Genomic DNA, 17,088 nt, shown 5'->3' on the forward strand with positions numbered 1-17,088 from the left:
CTGCTCCTTTCCTGTGCTGAGGGAGCTCCCGAGTGGGCAGAGCCCATCCTTGGCCCTGGCAGTGGTGGGGAGCAGGAGCCAGCGTGGGCACAGAGCGGTGCTGGCTCTGCAGTGCCCCAGTGGAGCAGCCTCGGGCTCCGTGGGTGTGGGGGAGAGGAGAGGCTGGCGCTGGAGGAAGTGGTTTTTGAAGGAAATGAGATGTGAGCACTCAGCGCCTGCCTTATCTGTCTGGCTGCCCGCCAGCACTGCCGTGGGCAAGCAGGGCTGCTCCCAAGAGCCTTGGGCTGGCAAGGGCTGCGGTGTGGCAGCTGCTCTGGGCTCCTACCCCAGCCACAGCTCACCACAGGCACCACAGAGCGCTGCTGGAGCTGGAGCTGCCATGGCAGGCCAGCAGCCACACCTCTGCCACGCTGGGAGCATCCTCCCCTGTGCTGCTGGCCAAAAACAGCCCCCCAGGACACCCTTCAGAGCCCAGCCCTTGGCACAGCTGGCAGCACTGGCTGGCAAAGATCCTTGCTCAGAACCAGCCCAGCCCTTCTTTTGTTCCTTTTTATTAGTAAGGGACTGAAAACATAGTTAAATACATTTCTTTACTGATAATTTACAGCTGTTTCTGCAGCAGAAAATGGGTGCCATTAAGTCAGTAGCAGTAATTCAGGACACACACACTCTCGGGCTTTGTCCAGCTCCCTGAGGGACAAACAGGGCCCAGGATGTCCAGCCCAGCCAGGCTACACCGAGCCCTCACCTCCAGCCTCGTGCAGGAATGGGGCAGGAGAATGGGGCTGGGGCCTTGGTTTGGTGTCTGAAAGCAGTGGAGGAGGAGGAGGAAAAGTGAAGTTGCAGGAGGACAGGTCCAGCACTGGAGGCCTCTGTGAGCCACGGTGGCTTAGGGCAAGGTGTGTCCCCTTTCCTGATGGTGACTGGAATCAATAAACCACCTCATACACTGTGGCCTTCTTGTCACCAGAGCCCGTGACGATGAACTTGTCGTTGACAGAGATGTCACAGCTCAGGACAGACGAGGACTCCTTAGACTGTGAGAGGGCAGGAGGTGAGAGCAGGGCTGGTGCTGGAGCCACCATCATGCCCCTGCACAAAGGCCTCAGCCCACCTGGAAGATGCTGGCTCCGTAGGGCGCCCGCCAGGCGTTGAGCAGGTTGTCCTTCCCCGTGCTCACAAACCACTTCCCTGGGACACGAGACAAAGTGGGTGTCAAGGGCTGGGCCACTATTCACGGGAGGTGAGCATGGGGGAATAAAGCACAGGGATAAACCTGAGGCTATCCACAGCCCAGGCAGAAAAAACAGCCCGTGCCTACCGCAGGAGGCGAATTTGAGAGAGAGGACGCAGCTCTCGTGGAGGTGCAGCTGGTACTTGTCGGGTTTGCTGACGTGCAGGATCTCCACGTTGCTGCTCTCCATGCCCACCGCCAGCCACTCCCCCATGGGGCAGTAGCCCAGGGAGAAGATCTGAGGGCACAGACAGGCTCACACACTGACCCAGCAGGTCCCAGCTGGCCCCAGGGTGCTGCCGGAGGGCTCCAGCCCTACCTGGGAGCTGAAGTCGTGCTGCTGCAGCTGCCGGCCCTCCCGCAGGTCCCAGCAGCGCACGGTGTTGTCCAGCCCCCCTGTCCACAGCTTGGTGCCATAGTTAGAGATGTCAATGCAGCTGGCACCATCCGTGTGGCCTTGAAACTGCCTGGGAAAGAGGGGGATGGAGAGGGCGAGGGCACAGCTGTCAGGGCAGCCAGCTCCTGCAGCACCCAGCAGTGAGGAGCTGCAGGGACAGGCACTGTCCCATGGCCAGGGCTAGACACAGGGACGTGCTGCAGGGGACTGAGGGGTCCCTGGCCCGAGGAGCCCCAGCAGTCCTGCCCACGCTGCCCCTTGCCCGGACTCACCTCACCAGTGTCTGGTTCTGCAGGTCCCACACCACGATGTTGCCGTCGCTGCAGCAGGAGAAGCAGACTTTGGCGTCAGGGCTGATGGCCAGGGCGTAGCAGGCGGGGGCAGAGGAGGTGAGCTCGGCCTTGATGCGGGGCGTGGGGGCTGCCAGGTCCCAGATGGACAGGGTGCTGGCCTCCCCGCCCACGATCAGGCTGCGGCCGTCGGGGAGCAGCTTGCAGGAACGGATGTAGTTGTCACGGTTCTGTGACAGGCAACAGGGCCAGGAGCACATGATGAGCACACAGGGCCTTGCAGGAGACACTGCAGATGTGAAAGGCCCCTCTGTCCCCTCCACATTGCCCTTCCCAGCCCCAGCCCAAAGGCATTTCTCCTCCTCCTCCTCACCAGGCAGTCCAGCTGAGCCACAGCTGTCTTGGTGCCCGGCTGCCCCACGTCCCAGACCTTGACGCAGCCCTTGCCCCCGGTGTAGACGTGTCGCGTGGAGTTGCTGATGGTGACGGCGCAGACCACCTCGCCGTGGGTCAGGGTGTGCAGCTGCCGCGCGTGCCGGGGGATGCCGGAGCCGATCAGGGCGTCGGGGGGGAAAGGCACCGGCTGCATCTGCCCGTCGGCGCTGACGTGGAAGGAGTAGGCACTGGAAGGGAGCAGAGCAGTGAGAAGCAGAGCAGGGAGATCCTGCATGGACAGCAGCCGGTGCCACATGGGTACAACACAGGCAGCATGGTTGGGAGTCAGAGGACATGGAAGAAGGCACTAGAACAGAGCAGAAGAGAGCCCTGAACACCCCCTATGTGATGCCCAAAGGCAGGAGGTGACCTCTCCGTTAGCCACGCTCAAGCCATGGTTAAAGGTGCCCAAGCCAAGGTGGAAGGTGCCCGTTGTGCCCTGGCTAATAAGGAGTTTAATTACTCAGCTCCTGGTTACCACCTGGTTACTGCCAGCAATGAAATGGCAGCACTGCACTCAGGATTGGAGAGCAGCTCCCCCTCAGCCCAGCCCTGCCCTGGGTGAGCCCTTGGCAGGGAGATGCTCCCAGCTCCCACCTCAGCCCCTTGCCCTCACCCTCCCTGCAGCCCCAGCGTGTGCAGCCACTTACGGCTTCCCCCCAGGGATGGTGGAGAGCGAAGAGGAGAGGGTGGAAGCCCTCAGGTGAGGGTGAGACTCAAACGCCACCTGCACAAAGCAAAGGGCACATGAGGAGCAGAGCAGAGGACACCAAAGATGGGCTCAGGCCTTTCCCTGCACACCCTGGCACCAGCCAGCCTGGCTTTGTGCAGACTCCCTGCTCGCTGTGTCCTCCCACGCAGTGACAAAGCTCAAAATGGGTTCCCACAGACACCAGTGGAACCAGCAGAGGCTTCTCTGAGCACGCTAAAGCCACCAGCCTGTTGTATTGCTCTGGGAATGGCTTTTCCCTCCCCAGAGACCCCTGTAGATGTGACCTGTTAGTTTGATCCTTCCTTCCTTTCCTGAATCAATTGGCTAGGAGCCAATTGTACTGAGCTTAGATAAGGCTCTGTCCCATCCTGGTTCACCCTCTTTCCCCCTTCTTCCTATGGAATAAACATCTTGGACCACATCGGGGGTTGGAGCCTCTTTTGGAATCTTTTCCCAGCTCCTGCTACACTTCCCCCCAAGGCCTCGCAGATCTGGGCTAGCCTGGTAACTTCGGGGGGTAGGTGCATCACCAGCCCCCATCCCGGCCTGGACAGGAGCCCTTCCTATGGCTGCACCCCAGCTCCAGCCCCAGACAGTGCCTGGGGACAGCGCAGGGCCAGGGCACAGGCAGCAGAGCTGGCACACCTGGCCTGGCCCAGGGCACAGGCAGCAGAGCTGGCACACCCGGCCTTGCCTTGCCCAGGGCACAGGCAGCAGAGCTGGCACACCCGGCCTCGCTCAGGGAACAGGCAGCAGAGCTGGCACACCCGGCCTTGCCTTGCCCAGGGCACAGGCAGCAGAGCTGGCACACCCGGCCTTGCCTTGCCCAGGGCACAGGCAGCAGAGCTGGCACACCCGGCCTCGCTCAGGGAACAGGCAGCAGAGCTGGCACACCCGGCCTTGCCCGGGGCACAGGCAGCAGAGCTGGCACACCCGGCCTCACTCAGGGCACAGGCAGCAGAGCTGGCACACCTGGCCTGGCCCAGGGCACAGACAGCAGAGCTGGCACACCTGGCCTTGCCTTGCCCGGGGCACAGGCAGCAGAGCTGGCACACCTGGCCTTGCTCAGGGCACAGGCAGCAGAGCTGGCACACCCAGCCTTGCTCAGGGCACAGACAGCAGAGCTGGCACACCCGGCCTCCCCACGGCGACTTACCACGGGGGAGCGGCCGTAGAGCAGCGCGCTGCCGGCCTGGGGCACCGAGAGCTGGATGCCCACGTAGAGGCCGGGGGCCACCATGCCCAGGGAGGACGTGTAGGGGCTGGAGGAGCTCAGGGGGCTGCGGAGAGCTGCACGAGGAGAGACCCGCGTCTTGGCCCTGGCAGCACCCAGGGGAGAGGGGCACCTGGTGACTGCACAGCCACCCCCTCCGGCCCCCACAGCCAAGCCCTGAAGCGCCGAGCTTCGTGCAGCCCCACACAAATGGCAATTCATCAGCGAAAAACAGATTAAACCCCGCTCTGCCCCACTCGGCAGGTCCTAGCCCATCAGCTGTGTGGCAAGGGCAGAGGGGCTCCTGTTGGAGGTTCGTAGCTCTGATCTTGTGGGGCAAAATGGCTCTGCCAGCTCAGCTGGTGGCAGACAGGGTCCTGCCCCCCTCCCTCCATCCCCACGGTGCTGTCACAGCAGAGCAGCCCCGGGGCTGGCCCTGGACACTCACTGACGGTGTCGGTGCCGGGGGCTTTGGCCGGGGGTGGCCGGAGCGGCACGGCCGAGCTGGGCCCGGGGCCAGGCGTGAGGGAGTCACGGGCTGGTGAGGAAGAGGAGGGCTTGGAGCCGGGAGCGCTGGCCACCGAGTCCGTCTGTGCAGCAGAGGAAAGAAGAGCAGCTTCAGCCGTGGGACAGAGCCCGGGCCAGCAGCCTCCACACCTTGCAGGGTGGAAGGAGCTCCTGGATGGAGCTGGGCAAGGACTGGTCAGCCAGGCCCTGATCCCCTCTCTTCTCCTTCGCCCCTCAAATATCCCCACTCTCCCCACAGCTGCAAATGCCCCATGCAAGCTTTGGGTCACCCCAAACTGCCCCAACCCTGCAGTGCCCACCAGCGTAAGACCCCACAGACACATCTGCTGCTCCCTCAACAAAACTCCTGTGTGGGGGGACATCCCCATCCCCATCCCCAGCCCGGGACCAAGAGGATGCCTGGCATGAACTGGCCTTTCCAATCCCCACAGCTATTTCATTCCCTGCTTTTTTTTTTACCCCCCTGCCTCTCCTATTTCTTCTGCTTTTTCTGTCTGGGGATTTTGTCGACACCAGCAAAGGGAAAAAAAAAAAAAAATTAATAACAGAGAAAAGCTACGTGCTGTGCTGGCAGATTGCTCAGGGCGCTTTGTCTGCTCTAATCCGATTGTGCCGGGGAGCTGCTGCTCGCTGCTGCCCACAGCCCCCAGCTGGCTCCTGACCCCAGATGGGGGGGACATATCACTTGGTCCCTGTGGTGGCTGGGAGGCCAAGGAGTGGCAGAAACATCCCTCCCCCTTCCCACATGCTGATGTTTCAATCTGAGTGTTGGACTGGTGCTTGGCAAGGAAAAAAAAAAAAAAAAAAACACAGAAGGACAAAAAAAAAAAAAAAAAAAATCAATTGGTATGAGCAGCTCTGGGGAATCCTGCAATCCTGCAGGCAGGTGGGTGGAGAACACTGCAGAGCCCGTGCTCTGCCCAGCAGCACTTACCCTACCCCGAGGGCACGGATCTGTGTCCCCAGGGTGGGGAGTGCCAGTGGCCAAACCAAGGCCCCAGCCCCATTCTCCTGCCCCGTTCCTGCACGAGGCTGGAGGTGAGGGCTGGGTGCAGCCTGGCTGGGCTGGACATCCTGGGCCCTGTCTGTCCCTCAGGGAGCTGGACAAAGCCCGAGAGCGTGCGTCTCCTGAAAACAAACCCCCGGCATTTCTCTCTGGCCATACGTGGCCATTTCAGACTGGCCACGCAGAGAAACTCATGGCTGTGCTGCTGGCCCCACATGGCACCCCAGGGGCTCCTCACCGGGCTCTGCTCCTCGGGCTGGCCGCAGCCGCCGCACGCGGGGCTCCCGGGCAGCTCCCGGCGGCACCGAGCCGACCGGGGCGAGCGTCCGGGGCTGCCGGGCTCCGACGGCGGGTCCTGGGGGGAGAACAGCTCTGTGGGAAGCAGGAACCCCTCTGTGTGGGAGGGCAGGGATGATGAAGAACCCAAGAGCCACCACCGCCAGTCCCCTGGGCCTGAATGAGGAGCTCCGCTCCCCCGGAGGAGAAACAACCTCGGTTTTTCTCTCTGAACAAAGTGAGAGGTGACAGCGGGCTCAGAGGACGCTGGTGGCCACGGATGCCTTCACAAGGAGGGATGGGGATCAGCACACATGAGGAGCTGAGACAGGGCTGCCATTTCAGAGGCAAGGCCATCCCTCAGCTCTTGCACTCCAACCAGGTCTGTGACTTTTTATCAGCACAATGAGTAGCTTTCATAAGCTTCATTTTCTGCAGAAATTCCTCCTGATCCTCCTTTCAGGGCTTGTATTCTCTTAGGAAGTGACATGAGTAAAAAAAGACCTCATATCTTTCTCTCCCCTCTGTCTTCTAGGAAGGGAACAAGCATGTCCCCACAAACATCTTCTCTACCAAGAACAGTGGTGGCTGGGATCAAGTTCTCTCAGGTGTGCCTCAGACAGGAAAGGCTGTACCAGAAGCATGTGGCACTTCCAGTGCAGAAGACTAGAATTCAGTGAATGCCCTGCACTGAGGTGAGTTAAAGCTGAGGCTGCTCGAGGGCCAGGCAGGGCAGGACGTGGGCCCCAGGCCTGGGGCTGGCAGGGCCAGGGTGGCTCCTGCCACCTCCACCCACAGGAGCTGCCAGCAGCAAGCCCAGTTCCATGGAGCACTCATCCCAGCTTATCAGCCTCCCCCATATGGGATGCTGCAGCAGAGGGGCTGAAAGGGGATTGTGAAGCAGAGCCAAGCCTGTGGCTGGCAAAGCTGAGCCCTGCCTGGCACAGCCTTCCCAGAGCAGTGGGAGTGGAATCAGCCTTGGCTGGCACAACGCACTGGAGCGGGGCTGGCACGTGTCCTGGCTGCCCACTGCTGCCCAGCAGCAGCGAGCTGGAGCCTAAAGAACCCCAAAACTGGGGATCCAGAGTCCTAAACCAAACAAGTGCAGCTTGAGCAGGATTGCCTTGCCAGTCTCAAAGGGCTTACCTCATCCACCACCAGGTTGTAGTCACTCTTGTCCCCATCGCTGTCCTGCAAGGAGGGAGAAATCCAGAAGGGCTCAGTCAGGACAGGGAGATGCTGGACCAGGTTCTGTGTTCTGCCCCAGAACCCCAGTGGAGCCAATTTTCTCCTGTACATCACTCCCTGGACCCATTTTCTCCTGTCCATCACTCCCTGGACCAACACCAACCATGTCCTGCAGGCAGTGACCCAGCCCTCGGGAGCCCTGGGGCTCCTCATTTGGATTGTTCTTGCTCACAGGACACCAGCCCTGTGCAGCAGGGCGGGCACAGGGCTCCCCAGGCACCTCCCCAGCCCAGCCCAGCCCTGCCAGCCCCAGCCCTTGGGGCACTCACAGAATGCCCAGGCAGCTCCTTGTCCTCCCTCTTCCTCTTCAGCCCTGTGCGCTCCTCGTCCTGCAGGCTCTCGGCGGGGGAAGAAGAAACGCTCTGAGGCAGAGGGAGAGGAAGGTGTGAGAGCCACTGTGAGGGCAGGCAGCCACCCCTCAGCTCTCAGTGGGGCCAGGCCCTGCTCCATGACCACCTCCATCCTGCCAAAGCATCTCCCTGGCTGCTGGGAAGGACCCCAAAACCCCAAAACCCAGAGCCAAGCAAGGGAGATCCACCCCTGCAGAGACAAGGAGCCAGGGTGGAGCAGAAAATCCCCACTGGAGCCGTGTTTACTTCATCTCAACCCTGCCACGAGGCTTGAGAAGCAGAATGGTGCCAAGCAGGAAGATCAGCCCTCCCCCAGATGCTGCTGGCAGCTGCAGGGGTGTCACACATCCCCTGGCATCCCCACACTGGTGACAATGCAGCCAGAAGGTGACAGAGATGCCCTGTGCCAGGGCTCCCTGCAGCTGAATGCTCCCAGCACGGGCACATCAGCAGCTCTGACACTGAGCCAGGGGCAGAAAGAGCCATCCCTGTCCCCCAGGCCATCTCTGGAGGAGGTGCCTGGGCAGTCAGGGCATCACAGACACCTCCCCTCCTACAGATCAATGCCTGCAATTCCCCAGTGGAGATCATTAACCCTTCCTTCCCCTACCCTGGATGCTGCAGAGCTCCTGTGCAGCCTGGGAAGGGAGCCACAGCTCTGGGACTGGGGGGGATCCTAAAAGGGAGGGGGCAGGCAAGGACTGCAGAGGGGCTGAGAGCTCCGAGACCTGTTCAGAATTATTCTTAAACTGGAAACTCCTTGAAAAGGACAGAGCTGGTTATTTTGGGAGCAGCCCTTGATCTTTAGCTCCTTTGCATCAGCAAAGACTGAATTAAGGTGGCCCAGAACCTTCAGTTACAAAACCCTGATGCAAACACAGCCCACCCAGGCCAGCAAAGCTCACCCAGCAGCCCCATCCTTTCCCAGGGGCCAGTGGCCAGCTTGGAGCACACTGGAGATGCCATCAGGGCCACTTGCCTGTCACAACTTACCCGGCTTGGGGTGTGCTCTGGAAGCAGGCAGCAGCAGGGAGAGCATCCCAGGTCCATGGCAGAGCAGAGGGGAGGACAGGGAGAGGTTGTTAATGCCAAGCCTGTGCCCCACAAACCCAGGCAGGAAGGTGAGAGGGGCACAGCAGGAAACAGCAGGACACAGGTTTAGAAATCAAACAAATAAAAAAATCACACCTGCTTTTCCACTTTGCCCACCTGAAGTGTGGATTCTCTGCTGTCTAAAGGGAGGTCAGCACTTTGGGGCTCCTCAGGGAAGCAGGGGAATCTCTATCCACCCACCTCCTTCCAAGAACTTACCCCAGCTCTGGAATCCCTTCCCTAGACAAGACAGCAGCTCCAAAGGCACCAGGAGGGGAGAGCTGGATCACACCCCTGAATCACACCCATCCTATTTCCTTAGGAAGCCATGCCTTAAAGCCCTGCTTGGAAACTCTGAGGCTTTGGTACATGCACAGCAAAGCAGGTCCACTTCCCTGAGCCCAGGAAAGGAGTGCCAGGCATTCACTGCAAATCCAAGCACAGGGCTGGGCTTCAGCAACCTTCCCTGGCTGATTTTTGCTCCTAAAGATCCACCAGCATTTAGAGAGAACGAGCCCAGGTCCCTGCTGGCAAAAAGAGGCAGGCAGGGATGGGAAGCTGAGGGATTCTTGTAGGCACTGCTCCAGGGCCGTGGTCTGGAGCAGGACCAGATGCCTGCCATCAGCCCTGTGCACCCCTGGCTCAGCTTGACTCACACCAGCTCTGGCTAGCTATGGCAGAGCACTGAGGATTAACCCCAGACAGATGGAGCATTTCAACCTTTTTTCCTTTTTTTTTTCTTTTTTTTTTTTTTTTTAAATAAGGAATGGCCCTCACCACAGCCAGACACCCAGGCTGAGAGAAGTTCTGGCTGGAGGCACAGGCTGCCTGGGCTCTGAGGGTTAAGCAGGCTCAGCACAGCACAGCCTGCTTTTATTCTCTCTCTCTCTGGACTTTGTTTTCCTCCTTTGTGGAAGCCATCCTTAAAGAAACACGGGCAGGATTTGAGCTGCAGACAGCTGTGTGCAGGGGACAGCTTCCTGCTGCTCTTTTCACCGCCTTGAAACCCTGCAGGCCAAACCAGACCATGAGAACCTGCAGCAAACCCCACCCAGTGCCTGGCTTTGCCGCTGCTCTTGGGTCCTGACCCAAGTGCATTTCAGTCAGCACCTTCCCCAGGGGAGTCTGCAGGGAAACATCATTCCTGCTAAATCTGGCTGCCTGTTTCTAGCCCTCAGAGCTGCCCAGAGCCTCTCCCCTTGTCCCAGCCTCCTCTCAGCACAAGCACTCCATGCCTGTGCTCTGAAAAGGTGACTTGAGCTCAGAGCTGCTCCTCCTTTGTGCAGCCCTTGAGCAGCAACAGGCCACGAGCAGAGCTGGGCAGAGTTACTAATTTGGCCCAGGCCCGCCAGTAGCATTCAGAGCACTGATTTAACGATGATTAAATATTGATGATGTTTGTAAGGCACTCGCTGATCCCGACAGGAGGAGGCACCCATCTGGACTAGGAATTAGTGTAATTTACACAGCACAACACACGCAATGAGGCTCTGCTTTCTAAATTCCTTGCCCCAGGCTTGTGGCAGTCACAGTTTCTACCAGGGGCTTGCAACAGTCTTTTCCTTAAAAGTCTCATCTTTAAGTATCAGATCTTTACTTGGTGTAAAAAGAGAGGATTTCTCTGTGGTGAGGACCTCCCAGCTGCCTCATGGAGGGTGGGGGGGGAACCCTCATGCACTGGAAACACGCAGGGGAGCAGGGAGAGCTCTGAGTTTTGGTTGTTTAGCCTGGAGAAGAGGAGGCTCAGAGGTGCCCTCATTGCTCTCCACAGCTCCTGAAGGGAGGTTGCAGACAGGTGGGGTCAATCTCTTCCACCGGGCAGCAACTGGCAGAACAAGAGGACACAGCCTCAGCTACGTCAGGGAAGGTTTAGGTTGGATATTAGGAAAAAAAAAAATTCACTGGAAGAATAATAAAACACTGGAGTTGTCTTCCTAGGGAGGTGGTGGAATCACCATCTCTGGATATGTTTTAAAAAGACTGGACTTGGCACTTGGTGCTATAGTCTAGTTGTGGTGTTAGGGCATGGGTTGGACTTGATGATCTCAGAGGTCTCTTCCAAACTCATTATTCTGTGATTCTGTGTGTGCACAAACACTTGCCCAGGGCCAGGGCTGCACACACAGCATCACTGCAGAGCAGCAGCTCCCAGGTCACAAAGAGAGCCAGCCTCGTGGGGCTGCAGCCATTCCATGAGCTGGATGCAGCAGCCAGGAGCCTCAGCGGAGAGGCAGAGCAGGCAGCAGGATCCCTGCACACGAGGCTGTGCATCCAACTCACAGCCAGGCCAGAGCAAGCAGAGAACAGAACTGCACAGACTCAGCCCTCTCGGCATTGCACCAGCAAATCCCACAAGGATTGCACCAGCAAATCCCACAAGGCTCTGATGGTCACACCTGCCCTGTCCTGGGGCTGGAACTCCACTCCCATCCCCAGGGCTCCCCCTTTAAAGGGTTAACCCAGCTGTGCTTCTTCCCCTTACCTGTGTTCTCCCCATCCTGGGCCACTCTGTCCTCCTTGGTGGCCAGCTGAGCCTGTGCCATCAGCGCCCCGGAGAGGGCCAGGAGCCCCGAGGCCCTGCTCAGGCTGGGGGGCTGCATGCTGGAGGGGTGGGGAGCCAGCGGGAGGGGGGATGCGTGCTGGGAGAGCTGCTGAAGCTGCTGCTGCTGAAAGAGAAAGAGCAAATGGTCCTGGATGTGGAGGAGGCAGCCGCAGCCATGGCCGGACCCTCCCCTCCCTCCCCTCCCTCCCCTCCCCGCGGGATGCTGCAGAAGCGATGGGATGAGGCAGGGGCAGCGGGGCTGGGGGGGCTGCACAGGCTGGGTCACACCCCTGCCCCTTCCCCCCGGGGCTGTCTGGGCTCTGAGGCTCAGCACAGCCTCTTTTATTCTCTCTCTGGACTTTGTTTTCCTCCTCTGCCCCTTCCACCCGCCAGTCCCTCCCAGACCCCATGGTGTGCCCTGCTCTGCTCAGGGGCTGTCCTACAGGGCACCCAACACCTTCAGGACGCTGTGGCAGACCCCTTCACCACAATGGGTGTATCAAAATAGTAAAAACCCCTAAACAGTAAAAAATGGGGGTGTCAAAACAGTAAAAAATGGGGGTGTCAAAACAGTAAAAACCCTTAAATGGTAAAAAACAGGGGTGTCAAAACAGTAAAAAACGGGGGTGTCAAAACAGTAAAAACCCTTAAATGGTAAAAAATGGGTGCATCAAAGCAGTAAAAAATCCTTAAATAGTAAAAAATGGGTGCATCAAAATAGTAAAAACCCTTAAATAGTAAAAGTGGGTGTATCAAAATAGTAAAAACCCTTAAATAGTAAAAGTGGGTGTATCAAAATAGTAAAAACCCTGACCTCTCCCATTACTACCTGAACCCCCTGGCAGGAAAGAGTCCTTGCCCACAGCCAGGCAGTGCAACTCACCCCGACGATGCTGTTGAGCTCGCCCATGGTCACCTGCTTGGCCCTTTCCACCGCCTGCAGGACCTGCTGCTGGTGCTGGGGAGGAAGAGCACGGGGCTGGTCACACCCTGCTCCTGCCTGGAGGGAGCACTCGGCTCCACACTACCCTGCACAGCCCCTTCTCCCACCCCAAAAAGGTTTTCTTCCCCAAAATCTCCCGTTGTTCAGGCTGGACTTGGATGTGCCCCTTCCCAAGAAGCCAGAGCAATCTGATGCACACCCCCTACCTCCTCCTTACCTCCTGCGTCAGGAAGGGAATCATCTGGGCACAAATGGCACTCAGCCTCTTGACAATCTCTGCCTGAAAGAGGAAGCAGCAGGTATCACCAGAGATCACCCATCCTGTCCCCCCTCCAGCATCCTGCCAACACTCAGCCTCGGCGGAGGAGTTCAACTCTCCCCACCCATGCCCTCTTGGCGGAAATTCTGAAATTCTCCCGCTGCCTCTGCATCCCTGCTGGGATTTCCCGAGCTGCTGCCAAGGCAGGGCTCTGCCCAGGGCTGCTGGACCCCCTTAGCTGCCAGGCACACGGGAGGGAACCCACGCCTAAATCCCAGCGTGGCCCCAGGCCAAGGCGAGCTCCAAGCTGTCAGTCCTTTTGCAGCCCAGCTGGCTTTGCTCAGCCCAAACCCATCCTGGCTTTGCGGGCAGGGACGGAGGGGAGCCGAGCCACAGGAGCTGGCAGTGGGCCCTCCCTGTGCCTTCCCTTCCCAAACATCCAACTCACAGCCAGGCCAGAGCAAGCAGGATGCAGAACTGCACAGACTCAGCCCTCTCGGCATCACGCCAGCAAATCCCACAAGGCTCTGATGGTACCTGCCTGTCCCGGAGCAGAGACTCCACTCCCATCCCCAGGGCTCCCCCTGCTCCTTCAGAGACACAGAGCACCCCCGGGGCTGCCCCTGCCCAAGGGGGAATGCAGAAAACCCGGTGCATCCCTCTGTGGTTGCAGACAAACCCACAGCCTTCCCACCAGGGCAAGCAGCACTTCTGAGGAAAGGGGCTGCGACTTCCAGCCCAGCCTCTCCAAGAGAAAATCCACATCTCCTGGGGAGAATGGATTCTCCCCCTGCTGTAAATCCAGCCCGGGACTGGCTGCTCTGAAGGGTTTTATCAGCTCAGGTTTCTGACAATCCCCGCCGGTGTTGCGGAGGTCAGACCAGGCTGGGAGAACAAAGGGAACATTTACCTGCTGTGCCCCGCACCCAGCAGCACCCTGTGCTCACCTGCAGGTCCCAGCTGCTCTCCCAGCCACTGCCACCCTGCCCACAGAGCCAGAGACCCCCTCCTGCCCAGGCTCCCACTCCTCAACCACTTGGCCACCACCTCGTGGGCAGAACCCCCAGCCCCACGGGGCTTGTGCCACCCCTGGCTCCCAGTCCCGCTGGATTTGGGAGCGTGGAAGGGTGGCTGGGATGTGCTCGTGGTCCCCAGCACGCTCCCTGCTAACAAAAGGAGCAAACTCGGAGGGGCTGAGCCAGCTGGAGGGATATGGCAGTTGACTTGCCACTTTGTCAGGCATTGGTCCAAACTAATTTCCCTGGCAGAGAGCCCATGATGACTAGATTGATAAATCTGAAGAGGGAAAGCAAATTAACGCTGGAACAAAAGGGGAACCAGGGAAGGGTGAAAACACTCCTCTGGCTTTGGGAAAGGAAAAGGGGATTAAGAGAAAAAGAAAAGAAAGACAATCCATTTGCCTCTGGGCTCTAGCTCCTGCTGTTTCCTCCACAACCCTCCTTCAAGTGGGGCCCCAGGGAAGCACTGCAGGGAGGCACCAGGGCTCACAGCAGGGCTCTGAGTGGTTCTCTTTGGGATGGGGAACTCAATAACACATCCTGACAACTCCTGGATCCCTTTGCAAGCCAGTCCCTCCAACAGATCTGTGTCACATCTCCCGTGCCACAAGAGCTACAGGGCTCAAGGGAGATTATTTCCAACAAAATCTCCAACCTTGCCTCTTCCCTCTCCCCTGCTGCTGTCCCAGCCCTCACTGCACTTACCTGTTTGTGCATTTCAATGTTCAGGCCGTAGGACATCTCGTAGTACTGAGAGGAAAACCACAGGACAGCCTGGTTAGGAGCTGTCCAAGCCACTGGCCCAGGAGCAGCCCGGGGTTTGGCTGGCTCCAGCCCACGAGGAATGGCTGGGACACTGTGCCAGGAGCCTGGGACAAGGCAGGGAGCAGTCACAGGCTGCTAACACCTGCAATTTGTTGAAGCCAGGAGAAGCCAGTCCTGCTGCCTCCCCAGATCCTGTCCTGGCTCATCCCACCCCACTTAGAACCTGTTACAGGTTTCACCCTTCGGCAGCCCCCAGTGACCCTGCCAGGGGTGCTGACCCCAATCCCACACACCTGGGCAGAAAAGGGCACCAGAGGAGCTGCTTTCCCCCCAGCAAAGCCTGGTCCAAGGGTAGCAATGCACCTCCAGAAATCCCTGAGCCCCCAGGATGTGGGGAGGGATCCCAGCTGATGGGTGAGAGGAGCACGCTCTGCAATATCAACACCCAGCCTCACAGACAGGGCTGTATTCACCCCCAGGATTTGGGCTTTGCCCAAATTCACATCTTTTTGCCTCTTGGATGGTGTCATTTGGGTTCCCCCTTTCCCCAGAGGGGCCAGTAAGGTCAGATGCTGAAGGAGAAGGAGCTGCCCTGCCATCCTCATCCTCTTTCCTTCCTCCCAGCAGCTCCCTGGCTGATGCCCAGGTCAGTCTGTCTTGGGGGCTGTTACCCCTTCATTGGCAACTGTGGTGAGCTCCTACCCTGCTCCTTCCACCCAAACCATGAGCCTTGGAGCATCAGTTCTTAAATACCCATCCCTTGGGAGAGAGAGAGGGAGTCCTCGGGAGCTCTCTTACAAGGCCAGATAGAAAAAGATTAAAAAAAAAAAAAAAAAAAAAAAAAGAACTCACCAAAAAACTGAAACCAAAAGAAAAAGAGACAAAACCTATGGCAGGATTCCCGGGCTCAAGCAGCACTGAGCACCAAGAGCCAGCGTTGCTAGAAATGGTGATTAACCCCTTCCTCCCTCGCATCTCGCCAGCCCCAAGGTCAGCACTGGGCAGGGCAGTGGCTGAGAGGAGCCCCAGCAGCCAGATCAGTGTGGGGGCAGCAGCCCAGGGGGACAGGGGGACACAGCAGGACCAGCTCACCATGACATAATGTCTCTGCATCTCTGTCTTCTCGCTCAGCAGCTTCTCACATTCCAGCTTCAGGCTGCAAAGGGGAGCCAGGGCTTCCATTCACGGACCTGCAGCTCCTGCCCCATCCCTGGGGCAAGCTCGGCACATCTCCTGCGTGCCCCTGCGGGCTCCCGGGGGTGTCACACACCCTCCCCGGGGTGTCACACACCCTCCCCGGGGTGTCACACACCCCACGGCTGTGCTGTGCACGCACCTGTAGCACCCACCCAGGGCTCTGTGCCCTCCCTGCCCCTACACCCCGCTCAACCAGAGGAAACGCGGCTGCTCCTCCCCTTGGGACCCCCGCTCAAGACTCGTCCCTCAGCCCAAACCCCTCTCCCCCAGGCTCCTTTTCTCCAGCTCCTCCTTCCCCACTTTTCCCCCTGCTGGAACCCTCCAGCCTCCCTCGTCCCACCGGAGCTCAGCCCGCGCCCACCCCGACCCCGTCCCCACCTGCGGTACTGCGCCTGCAGGAACTGAAATTCCTCCTTGATGCGGTCGCAGATTTCCAGCACCGAGAACTTGAAGGGCTGCCCGGGCTGCAGCGGAGAGAGAGCCCGGGCTGGAGGCTGCGGCTCGGTCCCGCGGCCCGGCCCGGCCCCGCCGCCCCCGCCGCACTTACCGGGTGCCGTCCCTGCGGGAACATCCTGAGCGCCCGGGCTCCGGCCCCGCCGCTCGCCGGGCGCTGCTGCCCGGCCCTCGCAGGGCACCGGGGAGCTCCGGCCGGGCGGGGAGCTGGCGTCTCACCGGGCGGCGAGCCGGGGTCCGGCCGGGCGGGGAGTCGGCGTCTCACCGGGCGGCGCTCCCGGGGGTCTCACCGGGCGGCGCTCTCGGGGGTCTCACCGGGCGGCGCTCTCGGGGGTCTCACCGGGCGGCTCCGCCGGGGTCTCGCCGGGCGGCTCCGCCGGGGTCTCGCCGGGCGGCGCTCCCGGGGGTCTCACCGGGCGGCGCTCTCGGGGGTCTCACCGGGCGGCTCCGCCGGGGTCTCGCCGGGCGGCGCTCCCGGGGTCTCCGCTGGTCCCGGCGGGGCCGGGGCGGGGCGGGGGCGGCCCCGGTGTGGGGGGGAGCGGCCGCCCGGCCCCGCGCGCCCCGGCCGCCCGCGCCCGCTTAAGGAGGCGCGTTCCCGCGGGACTCGGGACACCGCGAGCGCGGCACCGGAGCTCCCGCGCCGGCGATGCAGGAAACCGAGGGGACCCCGGGCAAGGCGCCGGCTCCGGAGCCGCCGCTGCTGTCCCGAACGGAGCCGCTCGAGAGGAGGCCGCCCACACGGCGGCCCCGGCCCGGAACTCACCGGGCGCTTCTTCCGCCCCGGGTCCCGCCACGCGCGCGGCCCCCAGCGCGGTACCACTCGCGCGTGCGGCCCGGAGCATCCCCCGTCCCCCGGGCAGCCCGGTCCCCGGGAGCGACGCCGGGCGCTGCTACCGCCCCCGACGCTGCGGGCGGACGCGGCACCGGCCGGCGGCGGGGCAGCGCCCGAGGGCGGACATCACAAACGAGTGCAGCCGGACAGTGCCCGCCGAGCCGGGGACCCCAGGGGCAGCGGGGCCCGGTGCACAGGCGGGCCGGGGTCCCTGGGGAGCATCCCCACCGGGAGGGGCGGCACGGCGGGGCTCCCCCATCCCGTCCTCTCCGCCCGCGCCACCTTAACCGGCCCGCA

The 17,088-nt window shown here is 60.5% G+C and overlaps 1 protein-coding gene across 11 annotated transcripts; it reads right to left on the bottom strand.

The window, feature by feature from the left end:
• Positions 1-571: 571 nt before the first annotated feature.
• TLE2 (TLE family member 2, transcriptional corepressor) lies at positions 572-17,073 on the bottom strand. Of its 11 annotated transcripts, none has more exons than XR_014950288.1 (20): positions 16,054-16,457; positions 15,885-15,970; positions 15,402-15,465; positions 14,250-14,294; positions 12,484-12,546; positions 12,207-12,281; positions 11,264-11,471; positions 8,683-8,699; positions 7,609-7,701; positions 7,238-7,282; positions 6,054-6,170; positions 4,730-4,871; positions 4,225-4,358; positions 3,007-3,083; positions 2,295-2,544; positions 1,904-2,151; positions 1,554-1,697; positions 1,322-1,472; positions 1,115-1,191; positions 572-1,037 (listed from the first exon to the last, which is right to left on the bottom strand). XR_014950288.1 is itself a non-coding variant. In XM_085562456.1 (20 exons), exons 1-20 carry the CDS (start codon positions 16,075-16,077, stop codon positions 930-932), a joined length of 2,217 nt encoding a protein of 738 aa, XP_085418582.1. In that variant the 5' UTR covers positions 16,078-16,457; the 3' UTR covers positions 572-929. The 11 variants fall into 11 exon arrangements, 10 of the variants coding, with proteins under 10 accessions (XP_085418582.1, XP_085418585.1, XP_085418583.1 ...); XM_085562456.1 differs by having other exon boundaries at positions 1,277-1,472; positions 1,554-1,701; XM_085562459.1 differs by having other exon boundaries at positions 1,277-1,472; positions 1,554-1,701; positions 11,264-11,444; positions 16,054-16,456.
• Between the last annotated feature and the right edge of the window lie 15 nt (positions 17,074-17,088).

The sequence above is a fragment of the Lonchura striata genome, chromosome 28 (assembly GCF_050655825.1).
Source record: "Lonchura striata isolate lonStrDom1 chromosome 28, ASM5065582v1, whole genome shotgun sequence".
NCBI classification, from domain to species: Eukaryota; Metazoa; Chordata; class Aves; order Passeriformes; family Estrildidae; genus Lonchura; species Lonchura striata.